The 15,277-nt window shown below is 39.3% G+C and overlaps 1 protein-coding gene across 1 annotated transcript in view; it reads right to left on the minus strand.

Annotated features, from left to right (window-relative positions):
- Positions 1-15,277, minus strand: part of C6H4orf50 (chromosome 6 C4orf50 homolog) — a 132,441-nt gene that overhangs the window by 46,925 nt on the left and 70,239 nt on the right. Inside the window, exon 14 of the mRNA XM_036765076.1 lies at positions 13,648-14,044. Coding sequence (XP_036620971.1) covers positions 13,648-14,044 — 397 coding nt within the window. The remainder of the gene's footprint in view (positions 1-13,647; positions 14,045-15,277) is intronic.

Raw genomic sequence — 15,277 nt, forward strand, 5'->3', positions numbered from 1 at the left:
CGGTCACAACGTGCCTTAGTGCCCTGAATCAGTGACCTGCAGCACTTACCAGACTTCTCAACCCACAAACACCAAAGCCAACAGAGAAGGTTAGTGGAAAAAGCTGCTGGGACAGAGTGAAAGGAGTTCGCAGTTCGACCACCACTCCGGGGGCAGGGGAGGAGGTGCAGCTACAGAACTACAGCTGCAGTTGCTTCCAGCCCCAGGCCCACCAGGTGGGAGGAATTAAGTGGCAGATCAGAGCAGGAGTGAAGAGAGTGCTGAAGATCTAAGTCCAGTCCAGGTTGGGGGTTCTTGGGGAATGAAGAATGCTGGTGTGGCAGAGCTGGTGCAACCCCCCAAGTGTGGAACATAGTTCTCTTAACTCTACAAGCAGTCATGCCCTGCTGAAAAACTCAAGGGTCAAGTTAGTTGGCTGGGAACATGGCCAGGCAGCGAAAACGCACCCAGATTCAGTCTCAGACTCTGGAATCTTTCTTTGGTGACAAAGAAGACCAAAACATACAGCGAGAAAAAGTCAACAAAGTCAAAGAGCCTACAACAAAAGCTTCCGAGAAAAACATGAACTGGTCTCAGGCCATGGAAGAGCTCAAAAAGGATTTGGAAAAGCAAGTTAGAGAAGTAGAGGAAAAATTGGGAAGAGAAATGAGAAGGATGTGAGAAAACCATGAAAAACAAGTCAATGACTTGCTAAAGGAGACCTAGAAAAATACTGAAAAATACACTGAAGAACACAACACCATAAAAAATAGACTAACTCAAATGGCAAAAAAGCTCCAAAAAGCCAATGAGGAGAAGAATGCCTTGAAAGGCAGAATTAGCCAAATGGAAAAGGAGGTCCAAAAGACCACTGAAGAAAATACTACCTTAAAAATTAGATTGGAGCAGGTGGAAGCTAGTGACCTTATGAGAAATCAAGATATTATAAAACAGAACCAAAGGAATGAAAAAATGGAAGACAATGTAAAATATCTCATTGGAAAAACCACTGACCTGGAAAATAGATCCAGGAGAGATAATTTAAAAATTATTGGACTACCTGAAAGCCATGATCAAAAAAAGAGCCTAGATATCATCTTTCAAGAAATTATCAAGGAGAACTGCCTTGATATTCTAGAGCCACAGGGCAAAATAGAAATTGAAAGAATCCATCGATCGCCTCCTCAAATAGATCCCAAAAAGAAATCTTCTAGGAATATTGTCGCCAAATTCCAGAGCTCCCAGATCAAGGAGCAAATACTGCAAGCAGCCAGAAAGAAACAATTTGAGTATTGTGGAAACACAATCAGAATATCCCAAGATCTGGCAGCTTCTACATTAAGAGATCAAAGGGCTAGGAATACGATATTCCGGAGGTCAATGGAGCTAGGATTAAAACCAAGAATCACCTAACCAGCAAAATTTAGTATCATGCTCTAAGGCAAAATATGGATTTTCAATAAAATAGAGGACTTTCAAGCTTTCTCAGTGAAAAGACCAGAGCTGAATAGAAAATCTGACTTTCAAACACAAGAATCAAGAGAAGCATGAAAAGGTAATCAAGAAAAAGAACAAGAAAAAGAAATTACAAGGGACTTACTAAAGTTGAACTGTTTTGTTTACATTTCTACATGGAAAGATGATGTGTATGATTCATGAGACCTCAGTATTAGGGTAGCTGAAGGGAATATGCATATATATATATATTTATGTATATATATATATATATATATGTATATGTGAGTATATATGTATGTATATATATATATATATGTATATATATATATATATATATATATATATATATATATATATATATATATTGAGAGAGAGAGAGAGAGAGAGAGAGAGAGGGCCCAGGGTGAGTTGAAGATGAAGGGAAGATATCTAAAAGAAATAAAATCAAATTAAGGGATGAGAGAGGAATATATTGAGAGAGGGAGATAGGGAGAGATAGAATGGGGTGGATTATCTCACATAAAAGTAGCAAGAAAAAGCAGTTCTGTAGGAAGAGAAGAGAAGGCAGGTGAAGGAGAATGAGTGAATCTTGCTCTCAACAGATTTGACCTGAGGAGGGAATACCTTACATACTCAATTGGGTATCTTACCCCACAGGAAAAAAGGAGGAAGAATATAAAAAAGGAGGGATGATAGAAGGGAGGGCAGATGGGGGTGGAGGTAATCAGAAACAAATACTTTCGAAAGGGGACAGGGTCAAGGGAGTAAATTCAATAAAGGGGGATAGGTTAGGAAGGAGCAAAACATGAGTATTGTGGAAGGGTTATACATAATGATACACATGTGGCCTATGTTGAATTGCTTGACTTCTTAGGGAGGGTGTGTGGGAAGGGAAGAGGGGAGAGAATTTGGAACTCAAAGTTTTAAAAACAGATGTTCAAAAACAAAAAAAAGTTTTTCCATGCAACTAGAAAATAAGAAACACAGGCAATGGGGCATAGAGATTTATCTTGCCCTACAAGAAAGGAAGGGAAAAGGTGATGGGAGGGGAGTGGGGTGACAGTAGGGAGGGCTGACTAGGGAACAGGGCAACCAGAATATACACCATCTTGGAGTGGGGGGGAGGGTAGAAATGGGGAGAAAATTTGTAATTCAAGCTCTTGTGAAAATCAATGCTGAAAACTAAATATATTAAATAATACAAAAAATGTAAGTACTACAAAAAAAAGAACTTTGGAACTGACCACCATTCTGTAGGACACTTTGGAACTATGTCCAAGGGACTATAAAACCATGCATACCCTTTGACCCAGCACTACCACTACTAGGTCTGTAGCCCAAAAGAGATCAAGAACAAAAAAGGAAAAGGACCTATATGTACAAAAATATTTATAGCAGTTCTTTTCTGCAAAGAATTAGACATTGAGCAGATGCCCATCAATGGGGGAATGGCTGAACAAGGGGTGGTATATGATTATGATGGGATACTATTGTACTATAAGAAATGATGAGCAAGATGCCCTCAGAAAAACCTGGAAAGACTTGCATGGGCTGATGCAAAGTGAAAATGTATACAAACTAACAGCAATATTGTAAGATCCTAAGTTGTGAATGACTTAGCTATTCTCAGCAATGCAATGATCCAAGACACCCTGAAGGACTTGTGATGAAAAATGCTATTCATCCTCAAAGAAAGAACTGACAGTGACAAAATACAGATTGAAGCATACTTTAAAACATTTCTTTATTTTGCTTGAGTTTTTTTGTCAATTTTCCCCCCAACATGACTATGATGGATATATTTTGTGTGACTACACATGTATAACCTATATTAAATTGCTAGTCTTCTCAATGGGGTGGGGGAGGGAAGAAGGGAGAGAATTTGGAACTCAAAGTTTTAAAAACAAATGTTAAAAATTGTTTTTACATTTAACTGAGTAAAAATAAAACACTAAATAAAGCTAAACAGAGAAAGAACTTTGAAATTGATTGTGTGACATAGGAGACACTGGCACAGGACTGCCCAGCATAGCATGTTCTCATCAGAGAAGGTGCTGTGCTCCATGAGCAAAGCAGAATTGAAGTAGCTCAAAAGAAATGCAAGATGTACAAGTTTAGAGAATCCACCCCAAATGCCAGACCTGTGGTAGAACATTCCAAGCCTGTATTGGTCTAATCAGCCACACTCAGATAAACTGTAACTTGACTCTAACATAGCAATGCTACTTTGGCCATCTTTGAGAAGGAAGGAAAACAACCAACCAAGGTGTTCCCTGCCTTTTGGTCAGAAGTATACAACTCTGTTAGATCTCTGCTTTGGAAACAGACTACATCATATGGCCAGAATGTACTTAAATTATACTGAGGCTCCTCTTTGAATTTCATTAATCTTACATCTTGGAACCTTGAGGGAAGTGCCTTAGGTCTAAAATTAAACCAAATTCAAAACTTCAGACTAAAATACAGAAAGACTAAAATGAAACGAGGAATTATCCAGAAATGGAAGCAATCTGTTTTAACAAATATTTCAGGATTTTGACACTGACATTTAAGAAGATGAATAAAGCAAATAAGGCTGCTTCAAGCATCTTTTTTTTCCTATACATGTCTTAAGCACCTACTCACCTACTATGCACAGGTCCCTTTGCCTACCTGATGGGACTACAAAGACAAAAACAACATTGTCCCTGCCTTGAGAGAGCTTATGTTCTCCCTGGTGAAGAAAGACTAGACTTAGAGGATCTCAGTTCAGACCTACCCATGAACTTACAAAAGCCAAATGCCCTTCTCTGAGCCTCAGTTTTTTTCATCTGTATAATGTGGAAGCACACTCCCACATTGATTTTCCCTGTCCCCAGCCTGGAGAGTTGTTGTAAAATCAAATAGTTCAAAGGACCTGGGTCATCCTTGGCATCATTTTGGACAAGTCATTTCATCTTCTTCAGCCTTATGTTCTACATTTTTCAAATAGGTATAGCTTTTCTAGGGCTGATATAAGGATTAAAAAGGTAACACATGAAACATATATGCATTTATATAGAATATATAGAACACACATATGTACACACATACACATATATGTTTATATGCATAGTCACTTATATGCAAAAGTGTATGTGTATACATATATGTGTCATGTAAGTGTATATATATATATGTATATGTACCTGAATGAGTTATTATTAATTTTCTACCTAAACCCAGTACTAACACCAAAAGAAGAAAACAAGTGAGAAAACAAAATTTGGATGCAGCAACCATTTCTAAACTACGTTGCCTGAATAGTGCTTATCTTCCTCATTCTTCTCATCTCTCTCTCCCACAAATCTGGACTCTCCCCCTGATGTTCTGAGCTCAGATAGGTGAGGTTTCACTTTATCCTGTTGTTAGCCAGGCCACCAGAAGCAGGCGGCCACAGTATGACCACCTCGTCCTGTCCAGCTCTTCATTCTCTTCTGTCTTCCTCCATTAGAATGTAATCTCCTGGAGCTTGCTTGCTTGTATTTGGAAAGTGCCTTCTCTCTGGATGATTTGGCCTAAAAGCTAGCACTTGGGAGCAGATATGATGAAACCTTAAACAAAACTGAAAGGCATGGATTAGGAAATGCTGACTTGGTTACGTATTGTGGCTCAAAGAAATATATTTAGAACAGATCAAAAGGAAGCACTATTTATAGCAGCTAATAAAATGACAAAGCTCATTACACTAAGTGGTAAAGGCTGAAAATATAAATTGGTTTAGGAAGGGTTTTAAAGTCATGGATTAACAATGAGTTATTAAAAGTAGCCAAGATCACAATTCAACATATACATATATATATATATATAGATAGATAGATAGATAGATAGATAGATAGATAGATAGATAGATTTAAGAGCCTTCAATGCATAATAGACTCTTTCTAGGTACTAGGTGAGATGCAAAGATAAATGAAGCCATATTTGTGCCCTCAAATAGTTTATAAGTGAGCTGGGGGTTGAGTTAATAAGGATAATACATAGAGAGATAAATAGAACACAGATTAAAATACGATAAGTGACTAAGAGGGTGGCAAGATACCCTAATATGGGATGAAGGAGAAATCACTTTGCTCTTAGAAATGCTCACTGCTTCTCTAAATTTTCCTAGAGAATTTTGTCCTTTACCCAATAACCTTGTACCTTCTGCCCTATTTACTGTGGTTATATACCAATCTTATCCTCTGGCACTATAGTAGATGGTAAGTTCCTTGAAGGCAGGGACTGTGCCCCTTTTCATCATTATGCCTCCAATACAATGCATGATGCATAATAGACATTTAATAAGGGATGATTCACTGCTTCTGATGCATCATATACTGGGCTAACCTAATCACTCAGGATAAAACCACAAAAAGTAAAAAATATAAAAGCAAGATAGTTTCTGGCCTCAAGGAGCTTACATTACAAAAGGAGGAAACTATATTTAGAAGAATAGTGGCTAAGGAATCATATTTTAGTTTGGGAAGTCAAAAAGATGGTGAGGAGGACAATCAGTTGGCATTTCAAAAGCAATGGTGATGTCTCCTTGATGACTGTTCCACAGGGCAAGAGGTGGAAGGTTGGGGTGGGGAGAGAGCTTGAGTACAGTTGCAGGACTGATGGCAAGAAGATGGCCAGGGCATACAATTGTATAGAATTTAATATGTGGTCAGGCCTTAGGCTGGCTAAATACAGCAGCATATTTAAGTTTGCAATTCACTCACCCATCTCCATATCAGGTCTGCTCAGCCCCGGGAAAGAAGTTTCAAAGATGAATTAATTAACTCCCCCAGGGCACTGGAGGCTCTTAGGCCATATAGGTGTATAGAATGAATAGACTTAGAGTGAGAAAGACCTGAGTTCGGATCCAGACTCTGTCATTTATTAACTTCACAAACCTAGGCAAGTCACTTTACCTTTCTATGCCTCTGTTTAATCATCTATAAAATAAGGATTATACCAGAACCCACCTCATAGGGTTATTATGAGGCTCAAATGAGAAAACAGGTGTAAGGTGCTTTGCAAACCTTAACAGGCTATACAAATGATAGGTATCATTATCGTCCCCTTTAGAGGTCATGTAGTCAGGAGGAGGAGATGGCACAAAGATAATGAGGTCATGGCTGTAGGGGAAATGAAGCATGTCCAGGTTTGGAGTGACATAGAGTGTGAATGAAATTGAAGGAGCTGCCTGTCTCCCTGTGGGGCAGAGCCCAGGGTTTTTCAACTTTAATGAATTAGGAGAATTTTAGGATCACAGTTCTGTTAATTCAAAACAGGCTAGACTACTAAGTATCCCCTAAATGCAACATTTTATCTCCTGCCCAGGTACATTTGTATCAGACATCTCCCATTTCTCCACCATCATTTTCACTTCTCTAAATCACTGTACTCCTTCAAAGCTTAATTCAAGGGGATTATGGATTCTGTTCCTATTCCCCTAATTACTGAGCTCTCTCTCCCTCTCTCTCTGTCTCTGTCTCTCTGTCTCTCTGTCTCTCTCTCTCTCTCTCTCTCTCTCTCTCTCTCTCTCTCTCTCTCCCTCCTTACATTTACTTATTTGAGTACATCTTTGTATCTCCAGCGCCTAGAATTTACCACATAATGCATACTTTGTTGAACTGAATTACATAGCTATTTAAGAGAAACTACTTTCTCTTCCTTTTTCTAACTCCCCCCACCCCAAGAAGCCATATTTAAAGAGTTGGTTTTGGTTAATTCCCAGAAGGAAAGCAGGAAAATTTTAAGAAGGTGGAGTGAAAAGAAAATAGCACAGCTGAAAAGAAGGGAAAATTAAAAGATCTCTTTGTAGGTCACTTAACATACTTTATGCTGTTCTATTTCTAAACCCAGCAGCTGTCTGTACTATCAATGCCCTTCATGCCAACTTTAGAGAAATGGTTCTCTATTCAGTACATTGTCCTTGTTTGTAAGTAGTCTATGCTGACAAAAAAAAACCTATTCTTCCGAGAATAGGTAGGGGGTGGGATTCTTTAGCCTGTGAGAGTAGTATGCATCTGCCATGTAAAATCCAAGACATTTTAAAAGGGAGAGAAAGATTCTCTCATTCATTTAATTGTAAATGATGTGTCCCAAATAACCAAGCTAAAACTGTGTGGAGCTGGGACTCGAAGCTAAGATCTGGCTTCTACCCCACACTTTTCCCATGCAAAACTCTGAATTCTTGGGGGTAAAGTTAGGATTGGGTTGAGGGATGGAGTTGTAATCTAGAACCTTAGAATCTCAGTTAGGAGAGTCTTCAGAGTCCGACCCCTCTTGTAACATGCCATGCAGGTCAACCAGCTTCCACTGGAAGGCCTCCAAGGATGAGATCCTTACTCACTGCCTCCCAAAGCAACCCATTCCATTCTCCACCATCTTCTTCTTGGGCATCTGATTGTGTGTACACACACAATATGCTCATGGATACACATTATCATCATCATAATAGTGATCACAATAATAGTTAGCATTTATACAGCATTTCTAAAGTTGGCAAAGTACGTTACAAACATTATCACATTTTGCCCTCACAACTACCCTGGAAGGTGGGTACTACTATTAATCTTTTTTTATAGATGAGATAATTGAGGCTGCAAGAGGTTAAATGACCTTTCCAGGGCCACACAGTATGTGTTTGAGGCAGGATTTGAAGTCTGATTTACTTGACTCCTGGTCTAGTGTTCTAACCAATGAGATATCTAGCTGTCTTTTTGCATGTGTATAAACACAAACCAGAAAGCACCACGTAAATATCAACTGCTGTTGTCATCATCATGTCATCATCATCACTATTACCTTGTAAATGGGTCTCTCAATGCTCTCTGAGCTGTTGACTCAAGCATAGCTGTCCTCTATATAATACGCATGATTCACCCCAGTTAATTTCCCTTAGTTCCCTTTAATGCCATTTCTAATTCTTTCATAAACACCTTAGGATCTATGGTGTAACAGTTCAAGTGTGATGGCTCCACTATTCTTGATGAAGAAAAGAGTTTGTTGTAATGATCTTTTCAAATGCTGCCATCTTTCTTCTGTTTGTAATTCTCTTTATCTTTCAAACCTATGATTTCTTAAGTATCTCAAGAACAAATTCAGAAAGTATGCACACACCCAATACAATAAGCTGTCAGGTATTAAGGAGGAAGTTGGTCCTTTGCCTGAGAAAAACAACAAAGCCTCTCCCAGTCACTGAATTCCCAGGTAACCATTGCTGGCATACCTGTGTTCTTGACTGAGACCCAGAAAAGGCCTTAGCTTTAAAAGGCCAGGATCTCCCACTGCATCTGGGGCCATCTCTAGTCATCCTGATCTGTATCCTACTGCTGGACCCAGATGGCTACAGAGGAGAAGTGAGGCTGGTGACTTTGTGCAGCCTTGCCTCACTTAAATCCAATTCACTTTCAAGTCATGGCATCACCTTCCCGGTGTCACAGCCCTCTTTGAGAATGAAGGACAAACAATAACAACAAACCACATACACATATATATGTATGTATATATATATATATATACATACATATATATACACACACATATATATATGTGTGTGTGTGTGTGTGTGTGTGTGTGTGTGAGGTTGTATATATACCTACTGACTGTCATCTTCTCATATGGCTTCAATTATAAGTCCATATTTCTGCATACTTTTTAAATGAACTGACCCCATGTACATCCTCTCACCTAACTAATCCCAGGGCCCAAGCCAAGGGATGATAGAGATAGGTTGGAAAGCAAATATGGGCATCCAATAGTTACATCCTCCTCTTCTACCCAAAATGAGAAGAATTCTCTGTCTAGGAATAAAAGGATTGAGAGATGACAAATTCAATGTATATGAAATCATAAAGAGTGAGAATAAAATTCCAGAAACCATAAGAAGGCAACAACCCTTGAAGCTAGAAAAAGGTGAAAGGTAAACAATTCCAAAAAGAGGAAATAACAATTAGGAAACACAAAGTAAACATATCCATTTGCATGATCTAATGGTGGTAATGGAGAACTAATGTGCTATAATAGGAAGAACAATGGAAAGTAGGGGGGGGCTTCCTATTGATTCACTCTTACTCCAATATTTATTGAGCACTTGCTACAAGCTCAGCACCCCCAGGATACCTCTATCTTCACAGGTTCTTCAATACACACTCAGGGTAACAAGGTTGACCTATTCTCCTACTAACCATGATGCTTTTATGTAGAAGCCAACCAAAACCCATAGATGTGTGTAAGAACAGCTGAATAAGCCCCTTAACATCATGCAATAACCAAAAGCAGCATGAGGAACACAGAGAGCTCAGCTTCTAAGTCCAAAGGCACCACTTGAAAGTTCATAGTGTAGGAGAACAGAGAGAAAGGATGGGCAAGTGGGGACACAGCTGAAGATTCTATTCTCCTAGAGATCATTTCATCTAAGAACAACAAGGTTTTTTAACACATGCTTCAATTAATCAAATTAATAAACCAAAAGTCATTTATCAGGCAACTACTATGTTTCAGGCACTGTTCTGGGGCTAGGGATGCAAAGACATGAATGAAACAGTCCTTGACTTCAAGAAACTTCTATTCTATAAGAGAATCTGGATGTCAGTACTTCAGAAATCCTGTGACTTCATCCATGAAGCTCTTCTCTTCAGTACTGCTACACACAGGCCCTCAAAGCATGATGATGGATGATTTCATGTGTCATTATGGCCAAATTATTCCTCATCTGGTACCCATGAGGATCATAAGATGAGTGATCTAAAAACAGAAGGGACCTCAAAATCCATCTACTTCAACACCTTAAATATTTCAAATAAGGAAACTGAGTCTTATGAAGGTTCAATATTTGCCCACAATCACACAAATAGCACCAATTCTTCTAACTCCAGCATCAATGCTCTTTCCACTGGCCAGTCTGCTTGTGAGAAGCCACCATGAACATAATCAAGGCCAGTATTTAGGTAACAGGTACGTAAGCAGTCACCAGGCTCCAGTTCAAAGCTTTTCCAATTGGGGAACGCATCCCAGAGCTAATACTCTGCTAGCCTAGCCTTTGAGAATCTAGGTTCTCTTCCACATAATAAGGAGCTCCTAGAGGAGGACATTAGAAGAGGCACATTTGTCTGATATTCTGAAATTTTCAGAGATCTTTTACATACATCAAATTCTTTCCCCTTCTTTGGACTTTATGATTTTGGAACTGTAAAATGAGTGAGTTGGACAAGATTCGCTCTTACCTTCATCCAACATTTATTAATAAACTACTGCATGACCATCACCCCCAGGTTCTCTTTATCTTTGGAGCTCTTTAAACAATACCCATTCAAGCTCACATAATCCACCTATCATTCCACTACTTATAAAGTTTAATAAATCCCTTTTCAACTCTGGATCCCTGCATATCAGCTGTTTCATTTTCTGCTCACCACCTATGAGGTTGGTAGAAAAGATATTACAAACCTTATTTTATGGATGAAGAAAGTAAAATATAAAGTGACTTGCCACACCATACAGTTAGTAACTGAGATGAACTGGAATGCAGGCCTTTAGGTTCCTTTAGATTCAATGCTCTAGAGGCCCTGTTCTCACTTTAAATTTATGCAATAAAACACAGCTCCACCAAATGTATGACGGTCTCAGTGATTTCTCCCTGGGCAGGGACAGGTACTATGGGGGTACATGTAATGATGACTGTCTTCTCATAAGCACTTACTTTGGGCTGGGCACATGGCATGACTCACTGAGGGGTCCATGACCCAAATCAGCCAAGGCAGTAGTGCACAGCATTAACACTAACAGGTGCTAATGAGCAAATATATGTGTTATCCTGGGTTGATGTGGTGAAGACAGAATCAAGGGACACAGGTTTTATTCTGGGCTCTGCCACTAACTACCTGTGCCTTGGGGAAAGTTACTTTAACTATCTTGGCCTCAGTTTCCTTTTTTTGTTAAATAAAGGTATGGGACAAGGTCATCTCAAAGGCACTTTCCTATTCTCACATTCTCAATTCTTATTTTATAGATGAGTAAACTGAGGCAGATAGAAATTAGGTGACTTACCTAAAGTCACATAAATAGTAAATATCTGAGGCCAGATTTGAACTCAGGTCTTTTTGACTCTAAGTTCAGCACTCAATCTGCTCCACCATTTAGCTGTCTATTTTATAGATGAGAAATGGCTTGCCCAAGCAGATACAGCTAGTAATTTCCAATAAGACTGGAACTTAGGCCTTCCAACTCCACATTTTGTGTGGTAGAGAAGAAAGAGGTTTAGATTTGCTGTACAGGGACAATGAGTTCAAATCCTGGAGCTGATGTTGACTCTATGACTTTGGGCAACTAATCCTCTGACTTGTAAAATGCAAAAATAAATAAATGAATGAATGGATGGATGGATAAATGGATGAATGAATGAATGAATGAATAGACAGATAGATAGATAGATAAAATCCAAAGCCCTCATCTGTCAAACTAGTACTGTGGCCTGCAGTACCATCCTGACAAGGTTGTTATGGGGAAGACCCTTTATAAACTTTAAAGGCTAGAGGAATGTAAGCTATTAAATCCAGCAGAATATAAGCTTCTTGAGAGTAGAGACTTTTTTTTTCATTTTTAGCTTGATAATCCAGCACCTGGCACAGTGCCTTATACAGAATGAAAGCTTAATGTTAATCAAATCAAATTATTATTGCCATAAAACAGCTGCCTCTGAAAGTAGGTGGCAGTGCCCTTTTTTACCCCCAGCACCCAAGAGACATGTTCCATCTCTGACATTCTTTATAGGGTACTAAATGCCTGTCATTTCCAAATCAGAGGGTTTGCTATTTTCTTCCCAGCATTAATATGCTGTTTTCCAATAGCTGGCTAAAAACAATACAATAATATATAGACGTCTACCCTCTACCCCAAAGGGGCACTTTATACAACAGCAGCTGTGAAGAGATCTCATGGAGATGTCATCAGGGGGACACAGCCCAACATCATATTGGAAGGCAGGGCCACTTCTGAAGGACTGACACCTACACGTCAATTAGAGGAAAAGCTCTTGCTTTGTCATAATCAAACCTGTGTAGATTCATCAAGTGAACAAGGACATTTGTCACACATCCATGAATCCTATCCCTACTCAATCAGATCCAGTGCCAGGGTGAGTCAGCCCTCTAAAAACTTTGAAAGAAATACTTTTTCGAAGAGTTGCTTTTACAAAGCTTGCAATATATTAGTTAGATTCTTGTCTGTACATGCTATAAGTCATGGGGCAAGAAAAGATTTCAAAAGGTTAAAAAACTCTCTTGAAACTCACTGAACTACTAGTTGTGAGGACTACAAGCATCACAATCACATTCTGGCATCAGCTTTTTTAGCAGAATATTGATGGAGAATATTGAAGTACCTTCAATAAAAAGTAAGTTCAAATCCTGATTGAGATCCTAGTCAAGTCACTGAGCAACTCTGGGTTATGGCATGTAGACATAAACACCTATATGTTTGAAACAAGACAGAATATCCTAAGAACAAAGGAGAGCAAGGCAGTAACAAAAATAAAGAAAAAAATAGAAGAAATTTGGGAAGTGGCAGATCCTTTACATTAAGTGTGCATCTGTTGGAGGAAGGAGTTTTCATGGTGGAGTGAGCCCTCAGTACATGAAATATTACATGAATGAAGAAATGAATAGTTAAGATGTGGTCTAGTGGAAAGAGTTCTGGTTTGCAGTCTGAGGCTCCATGGTGTAGTAAGGGGAAAGGAGCACCAGATCACACGATTTGGAATTAGAGAATGTCAGCTGGAATCACAACTTCACTACCAGTCACACTACTGATGTGACTTTCCTTTTTCAAACAAGGTCTTTGAACAAGGCAATCCCAAAGATCTCTTCTGGCTGTAAGTGCTATGACTTTGTGACTACTCCCAACTCTGTCACTAGCTGTGTGGCCTTAGGCAAGTCACTTCCTCTCTCTGAGCCTCAGTTTATCTATAAAGTGGTGATTGTAATCCCTGCCCTTCCTTCTTCAGAGGGGTACAGTAGGGAAAGTGCTTTGTGAACCACAAAAGTCTATAGATTTCCCCGGACAAGTTTCACTATTGTCCTCACAAAGAAATATACAGTAGCCAGCATCCCCCATCCTACCCCGCCTATGCTGGATACTTCAGTGTGATCTGACTAGAAGAAAACCAAAGGTCTTTCTTTCCTTCAACAAATCATCAACGAAATCAGGAAAGCACTTTACCTTGCTTTATAGCCAGGGATCTTGCTCTCTCCAGCACGGCTGAGTCTTCCCCCAAAGGACTCAGACCTTTATGACTTGCTGACAACCCATTTGACAAATGGCTTTCTGCTGTAGTCATGGAGGTTGAGCCATCTGGCTGGTCTCCAGAGGTCCATGTGTTATTCATAATGGTATTTCTGGGACTGCTGCCCCAGTGCTCAGCTTCTGAATGCTGATTTTCTGTCTGACTATATGATGGGTCACCCCATTTGCATCCTCGCTCTTGCTGTTGGTGTTCCTCGAAAGAGCTACCAGCTAAAGACTCTGAGAAACAGGGCCCTGTAGGCTGGCATGGCTCCACCAGACAGGGCTGTGTGCTGGAACCACTGAGGGCTGACTCAGAAGGGGCAGCCAGAGTCTAAAGGAGAAAGAGGAGAAAGAAATGATGTTATCATCCAGAAACAGCTATGATGAAATCATAACAAAGAACAATTCTGTTGTCTTTACACCACAGCTCCAGACCGTAATTATAGATCTGGACAACACTATTCATGAAGTCCAATACTATTTGAATACCTGATCTTCTAAAATGTGATTTATTGTTATTGTGGGATCAATTGGTTGATCTGCTCAAAGAGCTATGGTTTAATTTTTAAAATATTCTCAGAGTAGCTCCTTTACCACCCCACAGAATGCTTGTAAAGTTAAGTATTGAGTGTGAAAATTAAAAGCACTCACAAGATCGGAAATGTGTGAGTGCTCCTTGAAAATGCTCTCTATGGAGATTAAAAAAAAACCCTTTCAATGGACTTTGCTGGCTCAGCAGTTTGTTCCTGAGCCATCACCAAGTCTCAGCAGTCTATTTAGAGACTAGGTTATACAGATTTCTGTTTCAGTTCATATTGTCTCCTTTCTTTCTAACATAAAAAGCTAAGAATGAATCCTAGGTATGCCACTAACTTATGTCCTTAGATAATAATGGTGATGATGATTCTATTCAATTTATTAAGTACTTGCCAGGCACTATGTTTGGTGGTGCAGGGGCCAGCAAAACAAAGACAAAATTAAATGGTCCCTGCTTTCAAAAAGCCTACATTTTACTGATCACAATTATTATAGCAATAAAAACAAATTATTATTCATTAACAGTTAATATTAACAGTTGCTTACACTCATGTAACTGCAGCTTTATTTTCACTGAAAACCTTCACCTGGTATCTCAGTTAATTCAACAACCCCATGAGGTAAGTAGGGCCAGTATCAACTATATTTTACAAATGAGGAAATTGAGGCTGAGAGAAGGAGGGGCTTGTTTGAGGTTATACAGTTTATAAATGGCTATTGCAGTGCTGAAACCCAAGCTTTCTGCCTCTAAATCCAGTGATCTTTCCACTATACTGACCTCTGCAGAATTTCATTTCCTTCCTTGTAAAATAGCAAGGGATGTAAACGCAGAACTAGATGCTCTCCAAGGTCCTGGCCAGCACTAACATTTTATATATGATTCTTTGAGCTTTAGAAGGTAATGGCCAAGTATTGCAGCAGGAAAGTCATAGGCACAGCTGCTTGCTATTGATTGGCTCTGCTTGCCACAGTATTCCAAATATTAAGCAATTAACAGCAAATGCCTTGGAGAGTCGAAATAGCTGGA

The sequence above is a fragment of the Trichosurus vulpecula genome, chromosome 6 (genome assembly GCF_011100635.1).
Source record: "Trichosurus vulpecula isolate mTriVul1 chromosome 6, mTriVul1.pri, whole genome shotgun sequence".
Lineage (NCBI taxonomy): Eukaryota > Metazoa > Chordata > Mammalia > Diprotodontia > Phalangeridae > Trichosurus > Trichosurus vulpecula.